An 18581-nucleotide genomic window follows, 5' to 3' on the forward strand; every position below is an offset into this window, starting at 1 on the left:
CCTTTTGATCGTGTACTGAACTTCTTATTCTTGAAAGTGAACTTCTTGATGTTGTACTTGAACTTCTTGATCTTGTACTTGAATGTAGACAAGATTGGCAAGGATGACATGAAGTTGATCTTGCAATAACCACTAAAGAAGATACAGATTCCAAGAGGTTTTAGCACTACAAAATTTGACAAACCTAAGAGCTAGAAAAGATAACATTTACATAACATTGTACTATAATTTTAAAGGGCGAATAATTGATGGTAAAACATATAATTGCAAGAAGAATTTAAAGCAAAACGAAGGCATGTTAAAGGCAAGATAGAAATATGCAAGGCCAGACCCCCCGTAGTTTACTCTCTGGTACCTGCACAGGTGTAAAAGAGAAACAAAGGAGACCCTAGCTAGTGCAGGGGACTCTCTGATGCTTAAGTCAGGAATGAGGTTTTTTTTTTTTTTTTTTTTTGTAGGGTAGGGTTTTTAGAAAAGAGACACCAGTCGAATGCTAGGGTTAGAATGTGTGTACCTTTGAAGGTTGGGGATACCTCTATATATAGGGTAGAGAGTCCAATCGTATGAGGATTAGATCCTAATATTTTGGAGATCCGTCCGGATCTGGGATATCGAATTTCGATGTTATTGGGATCTGATCTTATCCCCTGAAGATTTGGGGAGAGATCTTTGGGATTATAGGAGATTCCTCAAATCTATAACTTAGATTTAGGTCGGATCCCATAAGCGGGTGATGGCTTGGGAATAAGCGACTTGGACCTTCTTGACAGATCAGCATTCACCATCTTCGACCAATAGTTGGGTCGATGGGTCTGCGTTCCCTTCAACTGGGCGCTAATAGTCATTGACCTTGTTATGGGACATCACCGACCTATAACCGAACGATGGCCGGTCTACGGTTGTCCAATGGCTGAGCTATGACTGAGCTATAACCGAGTAGTAGGCGATCTGGGGTTAATCTATGGTCAGGCTTTATCCGACTTATGGTTGTTCTATGATCAATCTGTAATCGACCTATTATGTTGGAACACGGCTCATTCGAATGGGCTTGTAGTCGTGTTCTGAGAATACCCTTACAGTTGCATCGACCTCCTTAAAGGTCAGCCTGTTTCTCGACGTAGATGCCTTATTAGGCTCAGGTTCCAAAGGGCCTGCGCTAGCCAAGTAGAGTTGGTCCATTCCATAAGCCGACTCATGGATTTGTCAAATTTCCCCCACCAGTAATATTAATTTATCATATCGTCTGTTCATAAGATAAAAAAAAAGACATGAATGAAGTGAAAACACAAATATCAGCTTATCCAAAACTTCCGTGGCCCCTAGAAATTTTCAACAATAAAGGTTCCCTTCACATTGTTTCTTGTGATGTGGTCTATTTAAGATTTGGAAATGCTTCATTTTTTCAATCAAGCCCTAAATTTATCCAGTAAAATGGAATAACCGGGTGGATATAATATATAAATTATGATGGACCCAACATAGTTTAGTAACTCAGCACGCAATCTGCACTTACTCTTGACTTTGGAGCACCGTGGCAGTGATAAGCAGTGAAATGCTTACCTGCACGCTAGTTTTCACGAGAAGTGGTGAAAACTTTCTGGGAGCTCATCTCATGTGATATAAATCTAAAATCTGAACGGTCCACGTGATTCAGAATTCTATAAAACCCCCGAACCAAACTGTTACCGTGATCGAATACTTTAGCAGGTCATGATGAAAAGAAACACTTCCCTCCATTGAATTGACTCTTTCTTTGATAAGGTCACAAAAATTTTGGATCAAGTTGAAAGTTGGGCAGCAGGGATTTCATAAGGTGTCGAATCACATGGACAGTTCCGATTTTGGGCCGATGACATGTTTACAAAGGTGTCGTAGGTGCGCTGGTGAGCATTACTCGTGATAATCATTGCCGACTTACGTAACGTAACATCACATTACGGTTGAATCCAGCCATCAAGACACGCCCTTATTCTTCGGTTCTTCCCATTCCTTTAGTCTCTGTCGAAAGGCCTTTCATTTTTCGATTCTATTCCCACTTCTTCTCTCTCTCTCCAGCGTCCGTCGATTCACCGACCGATCTATCGAGAAGGGAATTTCAGAAAGGGATGAAGATCACGGCTCTCCTAGTTCTGAAATGCATCGAATCATCGGGGTCGGATCCGATCGTTTTAGCCAACGCGTCGGACGTGAGCCAGTTCGGTTATTTCCAGCGCACCGGAGCCAAGGAATTCATCCTCTTCGTTGGCCGCACTGTGGCCAAAAGGACACCGCCCGGGCAACGCCAATCTGTCCAGAATGAAGGTCATTTCACTGTCCCTCATCCTCCCTTTTAGGGGTGTTTCATCCTCGTGTTTATTTTTATTATTTATTTACTTAGGATTTTCTCTTCTTTGGAATCCTTTGATTTAATTTGAAGAAATGGCGGAATTTGAATTCGGGCAGCTGTGATTGGTTTCTTGTTGAATTTTATTTATTTATTTAAATTTTTAATTTTTAATTTTTTTAATTTTTTTATTTTATGGTTTGTGTTCTTATGTTTCCGTGACCCGACATTCAATGACATGGAAATTTCGATTGACTCTATTAAGCTTCGTGGATTCCGAAAATTTGATTTATTTAGGTATCAGAGTATTGGGCAGACATTCATTATATTAGCTTCTTTTTTTTTTTTTTTCCCCCCCCTAAGTTTTACTCTTTGGAGAGCGTTTGGTGGGGAAGTGAATCTGACACAATTCGGCACAGTAAATTGCAGTAGAAATTGTTTTATAGGTAGCCCCCAAACAATGTCTTTTCATGATTTCTGGCAGAATTATGTTGATTTTATCTATACCCCAAATATGTGTCAAAACTCCATTGAGTGATGTTGTGTAATTTGGACTGAGATTTTATTATGATTCATCAAAACGTGACATGAGTGATGACAATTGGTATTGATCTAGATGCGAGTAAAACTGGTTGGCTATTTAGCCTCGTATGCTCAATGCATGATCCTTGATCACTTTTTATTTTATTTTATTTTATTAATGCAGTCGGGTCAATTTTGTCTTGAATATCTCTACCTACCCCAATTGATAACAGTTAATGACACCCTTGTAATACAACATATTGACTCTATACCATTCTATTACTAAAAACAGAAAAGGTGGGTGCCGCTATAAATCAGGGTGGACGTAAATAGTGGTTCCCTTTCTCTTTATTGGTTCTTTTTACTGAGAAATTCAAGAAAGAAATCTTCTGTAAAGCTGTTTGTTCAATCTGTTTTCAGAATACAAGGTGCATTCTTACAACAGAAATGGGCTATGTGCTTTGGCCTTTATGGATGACCATTATCCTGTGCGAAGTGCATTCTCTCTCCTCAACAAGGTAACCCAGCATTAATTTTTTACTCATTTTTCAGATGATATGAATATGCAGCAGTAACATTGGTGGCCTGGAAAGCTGCAAAATCTAGATAGCAAATGTGCATTTTATTTACTTTGCCAGAGGACACATGTTTTATATTAGTGAGAAATCTTGTGGAGTATGCTTCTTCATGCCATTTTATGGGCTATATGGAATAAAAAAAGAAAGAAAAAAAGAAAGAAAGAAAGAAAGAAAGACAGGATCTTTTAGAGTCAAGCTTTCCTCACCCATTAGATGGTTGAGAAAATGAAGATCTCCCTCATCGAGTGGGGCCAAAAATCAATTGATTTTAAACGAATGTCTATCTCAGATTTGGTCAGAAGCTGGAAGGCTGTAGTTAATGGTTGTGGGAAAGACCACATGAAAAAGGAAAAACTGTAGATAGTCCAATTCTTTAAAGCAGTGCTATAAACTCCATGTGTTTTAAACCTTTCAGCAACAAAATCTGCCTCTCGTGGATATTGAAAATCCAAATTAGAGTTTATTCATCTTTTTATTTTCTTGATTATTGAGTTGTATCATGCTGATACCTCTGTAGAACATTATTAGCTAAATGATTCTGAATGCTGATCAACAATTCAGATAGGGAATAGTTTCTTCGCTTCTTCCTTGCATCTTGGTTAAACATTTCGTTGTCCAGCGTCCAATGTTTGGGGGCTTTTTATCTCAGCATTGTATTTTGTATCTTTCTTCTTTTCAATGCATTTCCCACTATTTGCTCCCCCTTCCCCACAAAAAGAGAAAAGAACAAAAAAAAAGAGAAAAAAAGAAGAAAAAACAGCTGATCTGATTTAAAATGTTTTGGAAGGTACTAGATGAATATCAGAAGAACTTTGGGGATTCTTGGAGAACAGTTCAGACAGATTCAACTCAACCATGGCCCTATCTGAATGATGCTCTAACAAAATTTCAGGTATTTTCCATATTTCCACTTTTCTGATTGTATTTGCTAGAAGTGTAGGTTGGAATACTGGTTAAGTTCAAGTCCTCATTTTATCTTAAAGTGTCATTCTAACTTAATATGGTTAACCTCCCCTGAATGTGAGTTTACTTCATTGCAAGAAAGATTGACAAGCCAACCATGCCTTGTTTCTTTTCTCTTTTATTCAGGATCCTGCAGAGGCTGATAAGTTGCTGAAAATTCAGAGGGATTTGGATGAAACCAAAATTATCCTTGTAAGTGTTGAATCGTGCACTGCATATCCTTTACTTTTAGTCTCTGGTGTATGTTATTCTTGTTATCTATGCATAGCTTCTTTATGTCTTTGTGTATATATTTTCTAGTATAGAAAATTCTATACCTGGTTATTCTTATAAGCGATTGTTTGGCTCTTGGGAATCCAGCCCCTGAGAAATGGGTCCCGTTGATGACGGGCAGAATCTTTGCATGGGTCTTGGGGGAGGGTGGGAAATGAATTCCCATGTGAATCCAATTCCCAAAGTTTGCCCGTTCTATGATTCCCATCTTTAAGTGGGTTGCAAATTTTTGGGAAATGGATTCCCAATCAACAATCATAATTTTCCTAAGGATAAAAAGGCCTCTTATCTCCTAATATCTCTTACCTAGTATCCAACCACAAAACTGGATCCCTGAGAATAGATTTTTCAATACCAAGCATCATAGATAGATTCCCTTTTACTGGAATTTGTTTCCTGGAAAACAGATTCGTGACCTCTTTTAAGATTCAGAGCCAAATGACCCTTAGTAGTGACATGATTATATTTATTGGCTGTGATATGGCTCTTTTGTGTTCCATTAATTCTGAAGTTTAAACAGGCTACTAGATGCTCTTTGATGCACATTTGTGTTAGTTTAAGAATGTAGAGGATGTTAACTTTTTATACTAGTTTGAAGCTATAATTGTATAAGAACTAGAAAAGTGGCATACCAACGCATGTGGAGAGGGGAAGCAGTTTTCAAGACCTAGGAGGGGTGGAAAAACAATTGTAGAAGGGGAGTTATTTGATACTTTGGCAAAGTGTGATGTTTGATATTCTTGCATTTGCAACTTGTAGATGTGGTGTATGCTATTCAATTTTAACTGTCCAAATTGGAAAAAAGAAAAAAAGAAAAAAAATCATTGCTAATGGGTCGTTGTTCAAAACTTATATTGTCTAAGCAATCGTAACCTCTGATTAGTGGACAGATTTTGTGGTAATTGCAGGCCATCGGTTGTTTTCATTTAACTGTGGATTAAATGTCCACCAATCAGCTATTTATATAATCAAATCAGTATAATTTTTGGTGTATGCTTCACCTAAATTATGCTAACAATTTGAATGGTTTAATTTTAGTTACTTCTATGCTACATGTGCAATCTCATATTGGTTGCATCATAATATAATATTCTTATATATTATATCACAATATATATATATTTAAAAAGAGGATCCAGCGTTCAGCTTCCAAGTACGCTGGACGGATGACCTGGATGTAAGATAAATCCATCCCTTTCCCATGACTTCAAATAATGCATTCTTTTAGCAATACTGCAACATTTCTATGCCATAGGTAAGCTGGTTTCAAACATGAAACCTTAAGACTTGTTCATAAGAGCGCCTTTCATTGTACTATATTTGAAGTATGCCTTCCGATGTACTACTTGAAATATTAGTCAGTGTTATGTAGTGACTAGCTGAGAGCCTGAGATAAAGCTGTGAAACCAATAACTAGTCTGGCTGGTAGAGCGATGCACTTGACTTGTTGTAAACATGATCATACCATATTTGTTGAGCGAGGTTAATTTCTCATGAATTTTGTTAGGTTATAAGCAAGCTAAATAACGGGAACATTCTGCCCTGTTTCTGAGCTAATTGGGAGAGGTCATGCATGGCATCCATCTAACTTGTAGAAAGAACTTAAATTGATAGCCATTGCATTAAATGACTCAATTGGATCTCATGTGAGCATTACTTGTCTTAGTTGTATTGCCTTTGCTGAACTATTTCACTATACATGTCAGAATCAGTTTTTATGATCCCCAAGTTAACATCCTGATTCTTGTTATTCCACTCCCATGTATTACAGACCCTCCATTTTAACAATTTTGTGTTGAGCATGAGTCGGATCCATGCAGACATGATTTAATTTTATCTATCTTCCTTGAATTGTAAACTCTTACCTAATTTTATAGTTTTAACTTTAGATACAAGGCGGAGTCTCATGATTGGCTGGTGGGGTCCCAAATTGTGTAGGAATTGTGAATTTGTGAAGCTGTTGGAACATGCTAAGCATGATACTTTTTGACAAGATTGTCATTAAATCTCTGATCAATTCAGTCCATTTACATATCAGATTATATATGAGATTTTTTTGCCTTTGCCTAATAAATTGCATCATCTTTCAATATATCTACATGCATGCATGCGTGTGCGCAACATTGTCACTTGCCATTTGTTTGTCAAAGAACTGACAGTACGCATCTGAGAGCATGCATTGGATGAACTCATGAACTTAAAAGAGGAAGAACAAGAACATGATGATGGTTTATCTAAATTCCCACTTTGGAGGTAATGCGGGGTCATTTTCACACCGGGCTCGAGTGGGGTGGCCTGCGGGATGCAAGGGCACACTCGGGGTGGGTGGCCCATAAAACCCATGGATTTGGGGCCCACGAGGAGGGTTCGGCTGAGGACCTAACCCTTGGATTTGGGACCTAGGCTATGAGATAAATGGATTAATTCGCCATACTTTATCAGTTCGAACTTCTAGAGCAAGTGGTTAATTGTCATCTGATACTTTGCTAATTCTGGAGGGTAATTGGTTGCACATCTGATTTTTTTCCCCATCATTTGTGTGTTTTTTTTTTTTGAAACTAATGCAACGCAAGACCCTGATAGTATGTTGTTTTCTGATTTTGTCTCCTGAAAATGGTGCAGCATAAGACTATTGATAGTGTGCTTGCACGTGGCGAGAAGTTGGATAGCTTAGTCGAGAAGAGCTCTGATCTGAGTGCAGCCTCCCAGGTAGTTATGCGCACGCATTCTTGTACCTTTGCATCTTCATATTTTTTCTATGATGCATGTATATTTAAAGAAGTACACTAAGCACACACAGATGAATTCACCTCTGTAATGAGAGAGGAGGTTTTTACCTTTTTCATTGTTATCTGGTATTCTTTATGTTCTAGCAATATATTCAAATGCATCTCTAATTCTCTATGAATCTTTATACAAATTTACATTACACAAACTGATCTTAGTCACTGTTTGAATTATCTCCAATAATATCAAAATATCCTTGATATTATCTAATGATACTGATAACACTGGTAGCGATACTGATAACATTGGTAGTATCAGAAATTTTACGTTCCTAAATATGCAAATATGTGTAATTTTACCATCTCCTTAAATTTCGCTGAAAAATTCCACCATTTTCACCATGTTTCCTTGCATTTCTGGTTATCAACGATATTATTGATGATATTGATATTGTTTCTATATTCCTAGTTAGCGAAACTTATAGAGATACCGACACTTCGAATACTGACCTTAGTACAATATTGTATTGTATTATTGTAGCATAACTATTGGGTACATTGATGTGTTAGTTTCTTCTGGTTGTCCTCAAATACCCACGATGTGATCTAAGGAGTGTACACTGCATAGATGATAGGGATGTGACTCGGGCAGGTTGGGTTGGGTTGAGTGTCAAACCGAGCCCAATCCAACCTCAAGAGGATTGATGGGGACATCATGCGCACACGCGCATGCACGCTGCCCCCTACGCACGTACGAAAGGAGAGGGAGGGCCCCACCATCGATCTGGCTCGATGATGACGTTCAAGGAGGGCCTCCTAGTTAGAAGACGGAGTTTTGGTTCATTAGAGTGAGCCCAATAATCAAATAAAGCCCATCATGGGATCTCATGATCGGAGCCCACTAGTCGGATTAAGTTGACACTTTAGGTTTTGCTTATTTATATTATTTAGAACCTTTAGATTTCTTTGATTGGTTTTTATTTTAGTTTACTTCATCGCCAAGTAATAGATTGTGCACATGGCGCGAGTTTTGGGGTATAGGGTTTTCTTATAAATAGGCATCCCTTGTAGTTCTTTTAATTCAATGAAGATTAATAAAAATTGCTGCGTTTTCCTACTCCTTTCCGAGTTATGAAAACCTAATTGGGTGCGAAACCCTCTCTTCTTCGAAGGGCTAACTATCGTGGTGCGAAGCCACATCTATCCCAATTCGCCTTCATCTTCTACCATCCATACTTCTCATTTCGTACAATCATCCACGATTTAAATCCGTTCTTTATTGTAGCAGTTTTCCTTTCTACAGCAGAATTCCAGATTCTAGCCCTACAGGAGGGCTGAAACTTTGGCAGATCACTATGCACAAACCGTGCATCAGTTCGAGTTGAGATTTGGGAGTTTTGGAGTCCATCCTTGGCCGACCAGGGCCAAGGTGGCCTTTTTTGAATAGTGGGCCCCACACACGTGCGGCCGTGATCACGCGCACATGGGCCATTGTTGTTGTCCGCGCACGGGAACTGTCTTCTGGTTCAAGTTTTCTTCTTATTTTACTCTCTCATACCAGTTTTTCATAAACCTTAACCTTAGATTGCATTATCCTTAATTTATTTGCCCATTTTCTCACCCTAGGGTTCCTTGAATTGAAATTGGTGAATTCCTTAGATTAGGGACTGATTGCTGTGCATGTATGGATGATTACTGCTCATCTTTGAGCATCGTTTGGTTTATAATTTTAACAGATCCAGCCCTAACATGTGTAGGCCTGGACCCGTATAGATTCCCCTTAATTGAATGGTTTGGACTTTCATGTGGGATATGGAATTTGTGTAATTTTTTCTGAACGTGATCTTAAGCCTGAAATCTCGCACATCATATTTGAATTAGAATGATCTAAAGCATGAGATTTTGCATATCATATTTAATTTTCCATGTCCTGCATCAAATTTGGTATCAGAGCTTAGGGTTCTTATAGGGGAATGCATTACATGTTTAGGGTTTAGTTGTTTATATCCATTATGCATCAATTCTCATTATATATGACTATTTAGAGGTCTATAAACCCTGACATAAGTTGCTGAAATTTTCTGTTATCCCCTTATTTGAATTATTTTAGAAATTAACTTAGCTTTCTATTTCTAAGTTTAGAAACTTTCCTTTTCTGTTTTTAGAAACTAGTTTACCTTCCTTTTTCTTTTATAGGATTCTAATTAACTTTCTATTTTCAGAAACTTTCCTTTTTCATTTTTAGAAACTAGGTTGTTTATATATATATATATATATATATATATAGAAACTTTCCTAATTTGTTTTTAAAAACTTTCCTTATTTCGTTTTTAGAAACTAATTTGTTTTTAGAAACTTTCCTTTTTTTGTTTTTAGAGACTAGGTTGCTTTTTTAGAAACTTTCCTAATTTGTTTTCAGAAACTTTCCTTTTTCATTTTTAGAAACTAGGTTGTTTATTTTTTCTTTAAAAAAAAAAAAAAAAAAAATATTATATGTTGAGAACTATATTGCTGAATTTTAGTTTGCACCCTACACTAAACATGCAACAACTGCTAGAGTCACTAAACAAGCTGTCCCAGCAGATCGAGTCTTTGGATAAGCGCTTGGAAATTGACCAATGTTTTGAACAACTTGATGTGCGCATTACCCGACTAAAGACCATCGCCAGGACAAACCCACCATTGGGGTAGATGTCCAATCTCAGGCAGGTGGCTTGCAGGATAAACTAATGAATAGAGTTGGTTAAGGAATCAATTATGGGCGTGCACCCGTGCACCCACCCCATGAGGGACATTAAGACCACTATTTTGAGGGGTACAACATGTGTAGCCTTGTGGCTGGAGAGTGCGCCAGAGGCTAATGTAGAGTTACCCACTGAGGCCATTCCGGTAGTGGATGAGTTCCTTGATGTCTTCCCAGATGAACTACCGGATGAGTCTCCACCTAGGAGGGATATAGAGCATACCAAGACATGGGACACCATACTACCCATAACCGAGTTTGCATTCAATAGTTCTGTCAATAGGTCCACAGGTCTAAATCCTTTTGAAGTCGTTACTGGTTATAAGCCTAGGAAGCCTATTAATCTTATCCTTATGTCATTGTCCCATAGGCCATTAGAGTCTACAGAGTCTTTTGTACATCACATCCATTCATTGCATCAAGAAATCAGGCGAAAGATCATTACTAGTAATGAACATTACAAATTTTTTGCAGACCAGCATAAACGTTTCAAAGAATTCAATATTGAATACTCTGTGATGGTTTGCATCAGGCCCGAGCGGTATCCTCCGGGGGCCATTCGTAAGTTATTCGTGCGTAGCGCTGGACCCTTCAAAATTATAAAACGAAATAATCTCAATGCATATGAGGTAGATCTTCCACCTTCCATGGGAATTAGTTCCACATGCAATGTGGAGGATCTAGTTGTGTTTCAAGGGACCATTGATGCATTGTCTAGCCTTTCGCCTAATCATCCTGACTCCCCAGACCTTTTTCTTGATCCATGGCCCCCTCCTGACCCATTGTCCCAACCTCTACATCCCATACCTACCTGTCCTGACCCATTTTCCCAGCCTCTACGTCCCATACATACCTGTTTCAACCCATTTTTCCAGCCTCTACCTCCCATAACTACTTTTCTTGACCTTTCTTCTCAGCCTCTACCTCTCATACCTAACCTTCACATACTCAGAGAGGAAATAGGGGATAACATGGACTATCAGATAGTTTCAATATCGGACGGTGGGTTTTATAAGTACCTGGTTAAATGAAAGTCACGCCTAGTTTCAGACAGTACGTGACTCACTGAGAAGGAGCTTCAGAGACTTGATCCTGACATCCTGGAGCGGTTTAGGAGTTTTATTTCGCCAGTGGCGAAATCTTCGTAGCCAGGGAGAATTGATGGGGACATCACGCGCACACGCCCACGCACGCCGCCTCCTACGCACATACGGAAGTAGAGGGAGGGCCTCACCATTGATCTGGCTCGATGACGACGTTCAAGGAGGGCCTCCTAGTTAGAAGACGGAGTTTTGGTTTATTAGAGTGAGCCCAATAATCAAAAAAGCCTATCATGGGATCTCATGATCGGAGCCCACTACTCGGATTAAGTTGATACTTTAGGTTTTACTTATTTATATTATTTAGAACCTTTAGATTTCTTTAATTGGTTTTTATTTTAGTTTACTTCATCGCCAAGTAATAGGTTGCGCACATGGCACGAGTTTTGAGGTATAGGGTTTTCTTATAAATAGGCACCCCTTGTAGTTCTTTTAATATAATGAAGATTAATAAAAATTGTTGCATTTTCCTGCTCCTTTCCGAGTTATGAAAACCTAATTAGGTGTGAAGCCTTCCCTTCTTTGAAGGGCTAACTACCATGGTGCGAAGCCACATCTATCCCACCTCCATCTTCTACCATCCATACTTCTCATCTCGTACAATCATCTAGGATTCAAATCCGTTCTTTATTGCAGCAATTTTCCTCTCTACAGAAGAATTCCAGATTTTGGCCCTGTAGGAGGGCTGAAACTTCAGCAGAGCACTACGCACAAACCGTGCATCGGTTCGAGTTGAGATTTGGGGGTTTTAGAGTCCATTCCTGGCCGACCAGGGCCAAGGTGGCCTTTTTTGAATAGTGGGCCCCACACACGTGCGGCCATGATCACACGCACGTGCGTCTGGGCCATTGTTGCTGTCCGTGTGCGGGAACTGTCTTCTGGTTCAGGTTTTCTTCTTATTTTACCATCTCATGCCAGTTTTTCATAAACCCTAACCTTAGATTGCATTATCCCTAATTTATTTGCCCATTTTCTCTCCTTAGGGTTCCTTGAATTGAAATTGGTGAATCCCTTGTATTAGGGACTGATTGCTGTGCATGTGTGGATGATTACTACTTACCTTTGAGCATCGTTTGGTTTATAATTTTAACAAATCCAGCCCTAACATGTTTAGGCTTGGACCTGCATATATTCCCCTTAATTGAATGGTTTGGACTTTCATGTGGGATATGGAATTTGTGTAATTGTTTCTAAACTAACGTGATCTTAAGCCTGAAATCTCATACATCATATTTGAATTTCGTGTCCTGCATCAAGGACCCAACCCACAACCCGACTTGACCTGAATTCCAACTGAGGTGCCCGAACCAAATCCAACCTGAAGTCCTCTATGCTCGACCCATCCCAAACTGACCTAAATACACGTGATTATTCCCAACCTGATCTAACCTGACCCGAATCTATTTGATCCGAACCTAACCCAAATTCAAATTAGGCTGGTGTTTTCCAACTTGAACCCAACTGAGGAGTTTGATAGCCCGACCAAACCTGACCCAAACTCAGGTTGAGTCAACCGGGTTCGGGTTGAACCTTGAAGCCCTGATACTGTTAGTACACATTGATGCACCTTTTATGCATGCGCATTTTTTCAGCAAGCAGTGGATATTTTCCTGAGCCAAACTATAGAAGGGAACAATGAGTTGGCTTTCTCCTGACTTACAAAAGAATTAGTTAGCTGAGAAATTTCCCGAGGCATTCAATTTGCCTCTTCTATGATCCTCCGTGTTACGATCCACCACAATTGCTTGAAGGAAGACCAACTGCTGCTGAAAATAATTGATTTCTTCCTTTTTATGGCTTCTTCTAAATGGAAAACCAGGCTGCCCCCAATTTGTTTTGAAAAGTTTCTAACTGCAGAATTCCACGTAACTGTAATTGCATAAAGCCCCAGAAATTTTAGTTTAGGCAGGATGCCACCTAACTGCTTGTCTTCCACAATAAACTTTTATTTTTTGCCTTTTTGACAATGTTTGTAATTGGTTAGAGACAATGTTCAAAATATCGTTATCGTTACATGTATTAGAGAGTTGGGACATGGAAACATGTATTGATATCGTCTATAATATCACATGTACCAGGAAATATATTGCATTTTAGGGGAAACATTAGGAAAATGGTGGAATTTGTCTATGGAACTTCAGGGGATGTTAAGAGGCACAAGATTATGCACAGAGGACTCAAATATTAGACAAAAAATCAATACATAATAGGTTTCCATTGGATAGGGGCCCCAACTATGAGTTGTTGGACAAAAGCAATGCAATTATATCCAAAACGAGTTCATATCATTCAAACATTATGCATTATGCATAATGAAATACACAAATATGTAAAAATTCATTGATCAGCCAGCAGTCATCAGCAAACCTGTCTTGATCCGATAGGCCCGCTAGCTTTGGTTCCATTTTCTCCACCTTCTTTGTGTTCCATATCTCATGCTTCTTCAGGTTTTGTTATTCATGTCACTGGAGGAGGCCCTTGTTGCCTTCCCTATCCAAGCTGCTTGAGCAGAAATCACCGATTGCCCCTGGGCGAGCATGAATGATTTTTCTACCCTCTCTGATGAGCACTTGAAGATTTTGGTGGAGATTGTTAAAGGTAAGAGATGGGTTAGGGACGTGCTTTGTCATGTCGGTCATCTTCTCAGGGTAGTTTTTGGTAACAGATATAAAGACTACATGGCTCTATTCAAGATGATGGAGGAAAGAAGGATCTGAGATCTTCAATTCAGAGAGATCCATCATTCTCTTCCTGCACCTAGAAGATGCAGGGAGTTGTCAAGATCGGGTGCTGGGCCAGAAGGAAAGTCCGTGGGTTGGGATGCCCCCTGTAAACACATCCTCATTAAAAATGTCTGTAAGTGGTCGAAGGCAATTATTATTTTCCTTCAAGAGTCCAAAATCCAGTCAATATCCAGGAGTTTGGTTGAATCATTTTGGGGTCGTAAAAGAGTCAAGTGGGTGGCTCTTGATTCCTTAGGAGCATCAGGTTCAGGAGGAATCCTGATCTACTGGAACCCTGATCTTTGCTGTCTGGAAGATAAGTGGGTATATTTTTTCTCTGTTAGTATCTTGTTTAAATAAACAGTGTCATGTATGGTCCATACTATCCTTCTCTTTGCCCTTCTTTTTGGGATGAATTATCGTCAATCCCTAACAGATGGCCCCTCCCCTGGTGCTTAGGAGGGGATTTTAACGTCGTTAGGTTACTGTCTGAGAAGCATAAGGCATCCAAAGTGACCAGCTGTATCTAATTGGGTTCTTAATCATTAGCTCATCGATCTCCCGGGGGGGGATCAAATATTCCTGGTCGAATGAGCAGTCTTCTCTAGCTATGTCACTTCTCAATAGGTTTTTAGTGTCTCTGGAATGGGTCCAATGGGTTCCTTTTTCGCATCAACAGGGGCTTTTGAGGCCTATATCGAATCATCGTCCTATTTTGTTGGATGTCGAAGAGTTGAAGGCCTCATCCCTTCAGATTCGAGCTAGCTTGGCCTGAGGTTGAAGGCTTCCACGATCTTGTTATCGAATTGTGGAATTCTTTTGCCGTGTTCGGAAATGTAGGTTTTGTTCTCTACAAGAAACTGAGGATGCTGAAGGAGAAGATAAAGTTTGGAGACAGGAGGTGTATGCTTTAAGAGAAAAAGAAATGGAGTCGTTGTTGACCAAGATTCAGTCATTGGATATCTTGGAGCAAAGCGAGGCCCTATTCAAATCTGATTTCAACCTCAGAGCTAAGTTACTTTCCAATTATGCTTCTAGGGTTAAGGAGTTGGAAATCAAATGGTGTCAATGCTTGTGTGCTGTGTGGTTGGCCGAAGGTGATAAAAACACCAAATTCTTCCATGCCACTGCAAGTGCCCAAGCGAGGGTCAATTGCATTTCTCCTCTTATTGGTGGAAAGGTTCTTCTATTTTAGATAAGAATGCCATTTGTGATGTTGTGATTAGTTTCTATTCTAAATTACTTTCCGCCAAGGGTTTTGTTAGACCTAATTTTGATGAGCTTGACTTCGACTTCCTCTCCCACGATGATGCCGAGAGTCTGGAAATGCCATTTTCTATTGAGGAACTCAAGGATGCAGTGTGGGAGTTGGGTCGGGATAAAGTGCCTAGTCCTGATGGGTATCCAATCACTTTTTTTTTTTTTTTTGCCAATCCTGAAATTGATTGATATGTAGCAATCGTGCACCACTCAAGAGAATGCATGTACATAACACTTTCATACATGTGGTGTCAATGCATTGTACAACATGATGCATATTCATGTACATGCATTCTACCCATCAGATGCTTTTATGCACACATGCATAGGTCTCCATATGTATGGATAGATAGTTGTACACATGGTTTGATTCTTAAAGTAACTTAAAAGGTTGCATGCTGATGGATAGGATGTCTTCTTGAACAGATGTTTTACAAGCAAGCCAAGAAAACCAATCAGTGCTGTACGATATTGTAAACTTACTCGGGAGAAGCAAAGGTCTTTGAAAGAGACTTCTTATGAGATGCTATTCTGTCTTTGAATCAGATGATGAATGGTGTGTGTAATATCTATATCATTTATTTTAGTGTTGCTTGCCTTAATTTTCAGACTTTGCGAGGAGTATGCCCTTTTTCTTTCTTCTATTCTCCCATCTGAGATAGGAAATGCTCTGAAAATTAACAAAAGAAATAGATGAAAGTGGAAACAGGTTATCAATTATTATTATTATTATTATTATTATTATTATTATTATTTTAGCATGAAGGATGGCATGGTACACTTGAGATATTCTTGTTCATAAAGACAGTCATCCAGATGTGTACTTGTTTGTCACCTAAGTATTTGTAATTTTAATTCATTTGCATCGTATTTCTTCTACCAAAGAGAGATAAAGAGGGACTGTAAATCTATACTGTAAAATGCTATCCTCACATGCAGGAGCCAAAAAAACCGGCATGCATGAAGGTATGGGAAACCAATCCAAGCAGGAGATATTAACACGCCTCATGTGTGCATGATCAGACTCTGTGATTTTCTCTTGTGCTGGGTGTAAATTTTGAAATCGTCTGGTGATCATGACCATTTGTTGCAACGCCCAGCAAACAGATTTGTGTTGGCTGGGAAGCATGAGCCATCTGATCCAATGTTTGAAATGGGTCTGTCACACAATGTATTGTTCATCATCCATACTGTTACATATTGCCCCGTATCGGGCTGTTTCATGCCGATACAGGCCTGATATACCCCTACTCCTCCATGGCGAATACCAGTGTATATCAGGCGATGCGTACTGGTTTCAGATGATACTTTTTAAAACCTTGAGATCTGATGAGCGGAGTATTGTCTGAATGGTGTGGTTTCTGTGTTATGTCACCCGGTGGCCCACTCGAAGAGGATTTGGATCATTAGATTTCTTTGCTTTTATTTATGGACCATCTCAGTATGATGTGCTGCTGCTGTACATGAACATTGGTGAACTACTCGGTTACTTTTTTGACTCATGGGTTGATCCATCCATAACCATCCCTAAGAATGCCCAATTTTCTGCTACACATGCCAGGAATGATTATCTGATTTCTGGTCGGGCTCATGAAATAAAAAAGGGATGGCTTTTGGGGTGCTTTTCCAGTTTTACTGTTATATCTGCAACAATGAAATTTCAAAATAGGATTTACTTTTATAATATACTAGTGCTATGGACAAGAAAATTCTTAAAAACTATGGAACCTCCATATATCATCTACCACACCGTCTGGATGTGTTGGCCCACTAATCAGCGGGCGAATGTGGACAGTTGTCTCTACAAATTTTCGGGAGATGGTAAGATTAAGTAAGTTGTACCTTACACACGTCTGGCATCTAATCCTACCATAAATGTGTCTATATGCATACCAATTAGATCATTCAAATCATTGGCATGGATGGAGCGTGGTCTCAAAATCATACTCGTAACTGTCCAACTGGGACTATAAATTGGATGGCTATATCAAAACAGTGAATAGCTCAAATATAACTGGTGGAGTAATTCTAGGGCCTGTTTGGATTCATGTATTAGGGCATATTGTATTGTATCCGGATAATGTTGATGTATACGTTCAATGATTTTCAGAATACATCCAACTCAACATGCCATTAACCAATGTGATAAGAGGTATTGTTTGGGCAAGTATACACTTTCTTATACAACTCAATGTTTGGAAACGACGTATAAGGGCCACATATTGTATATATGTATAAATATTGATAGTCTATGTAGTAGTGTCGCAATTTTTAAGCTCTCATACATTGTATCCCAGGTGGGGCCCAGTGTCATATTTGTGATTAATCCTACCCGTCCATCATGTTCTGATTGAATAATCCTGACCGTTCATCCATTGTCACCAAATTGGATTGATGTGTTTAACAGTATGGATGTCATCTAAAATGGCACAGAGTCCTAAAATCTTTCTCATGGAACAGATGGACAAAATTGTGACTCATGACACAGATGGACGAGGAGAATCATTCACTAACATGACCATTAGCCCCACCTAGGTTACCAGCCATGGAAATTCCTGTGAAAGTGGTCTGCAGATGTTGGACGCGCCCAATCCGAAGAGGCGATGTGGGTCCCACATTGACATAGGTGTTCATCCACGCCGTCCATCGAATAAGAATACAGGGTGGAAATTTTATAATAATAATAAAATACCCAAAAATTCCCCTACGTCATCAAAGCATATGTGATCGGATTATCCACCCGATTTGAAAGTCTCACAAAAAAAATCCATGATACATGGATCAAGTCCAAGAAGATAAATAAAAAAAAAAAGAAAAAGAAAAAAGAAGAAGAAGTTCATTCTCCTTATTCTCACAAAAATTATAACCCAAAGAACAACCTCATAGCCACATATAAAATCAACATTCCAAGCAGCAAACGAAATAGCGGACGGATGCATGGTTCATCTCTAACACCAGCAACTGCCACCCTCTCAAGGCTGCTATCTTCCCAGCCGGACCTGGTGTCGATTACAGTTCAATTTGTGATAGCAGATACACATGTCCCACTGTCCATCGTCGTCAGACGATGAGATGCACGAACACTGACACCTCGAGTTATCTTTCCCGCCGCGCGATCGGAGACGGTAGCCTAAATGATATAGTAAACAATCATAAATTCTGTTAATCCTAGTACTAATATGATGTAATACTCAATGCTTTGAGTATGAAATCTATGTACGTACGATAAAAATAGTATTAACCAACTTGGTGCTGATTTCAGGCATTCATGGCATCTTCGAAAGTCATGAACGACTTGTGTTTACAACCACTGAAACAGTGAATCTAAGCATTGCAATCCTCCCATGTCGCATATATTCCGGGTTTCCTC

The 18581-nt window shown here is 39.2% G+C and overlaps 1 protein-coding gene across 1 annotated transcript; it reads left to right on the top strand.

Moving 5' to 3' along the window:
• The first annotated feature begins 1854 nt into the window (after positions 1 to 1854).
• On the top strand, positions 1855 to 15819 carry LOC131232921 (VAMP-like protein YKT61). The gene is made up of 6 exons (XM_058229445.1): positions 1855 to 2301; positions 3266 to 3363; positions 4211 to 4315; positions 4513 to 4578; positions 7282 to 7368; positions 15638 to 15819. The coding sequence occupies exons 1-6, from the start codon at positions 2106 to 2108 to the stop codon at positions 15686 to 15688; spliced, it is 603 nt and encodes a 200-aa protein (XP_058085428.1). The 5' UTR covers positions 1855 to 2105; the 3' UTR covers positions 15689 to 15819.
• The last annotated feature ends 2762 nt before the right edge of the window (positions 15820 to 18581 follow it).

This window comes from Magnolia sinica, chromosome 18 (assembly GCF_029962835.1).
Source record: "Magnolia sinica isolate HGM2019 chromosome 18, MsV1, whole genome shotgun sequence".
NCBI lineage: Eukaryota > Viridiplantae > Streptophyta > Magnoliopsida > Magnoliales > Magnoliaceae > Magnolia > Magnolia sinica.

Bases quoted from the DNA above. Each gene is read 5' to 3' on its own strand.
- LOC131232921 (XM_058229445.1), top strand. From the start codon at position 2,106: ATGAAGATCACGGCTCTCCTAGTTCTGAAATGCATCGAATCATCGGGG. The intron at 3,364-4,210 runs GTAACCCAGCAT...ATGTTTTGGAAG, and splicing joins CATTCTCTCTCCTCAACAAG to GTACTAGATGAATATCAGAA. The intron at 7,369-15,637 runs GTAGTTATGCGC...CTTCTTGAACAG, and splicing joins ATCTGAGTGCAGCCTCCCAG to ATGTTTTACAAGCAAGCCAA.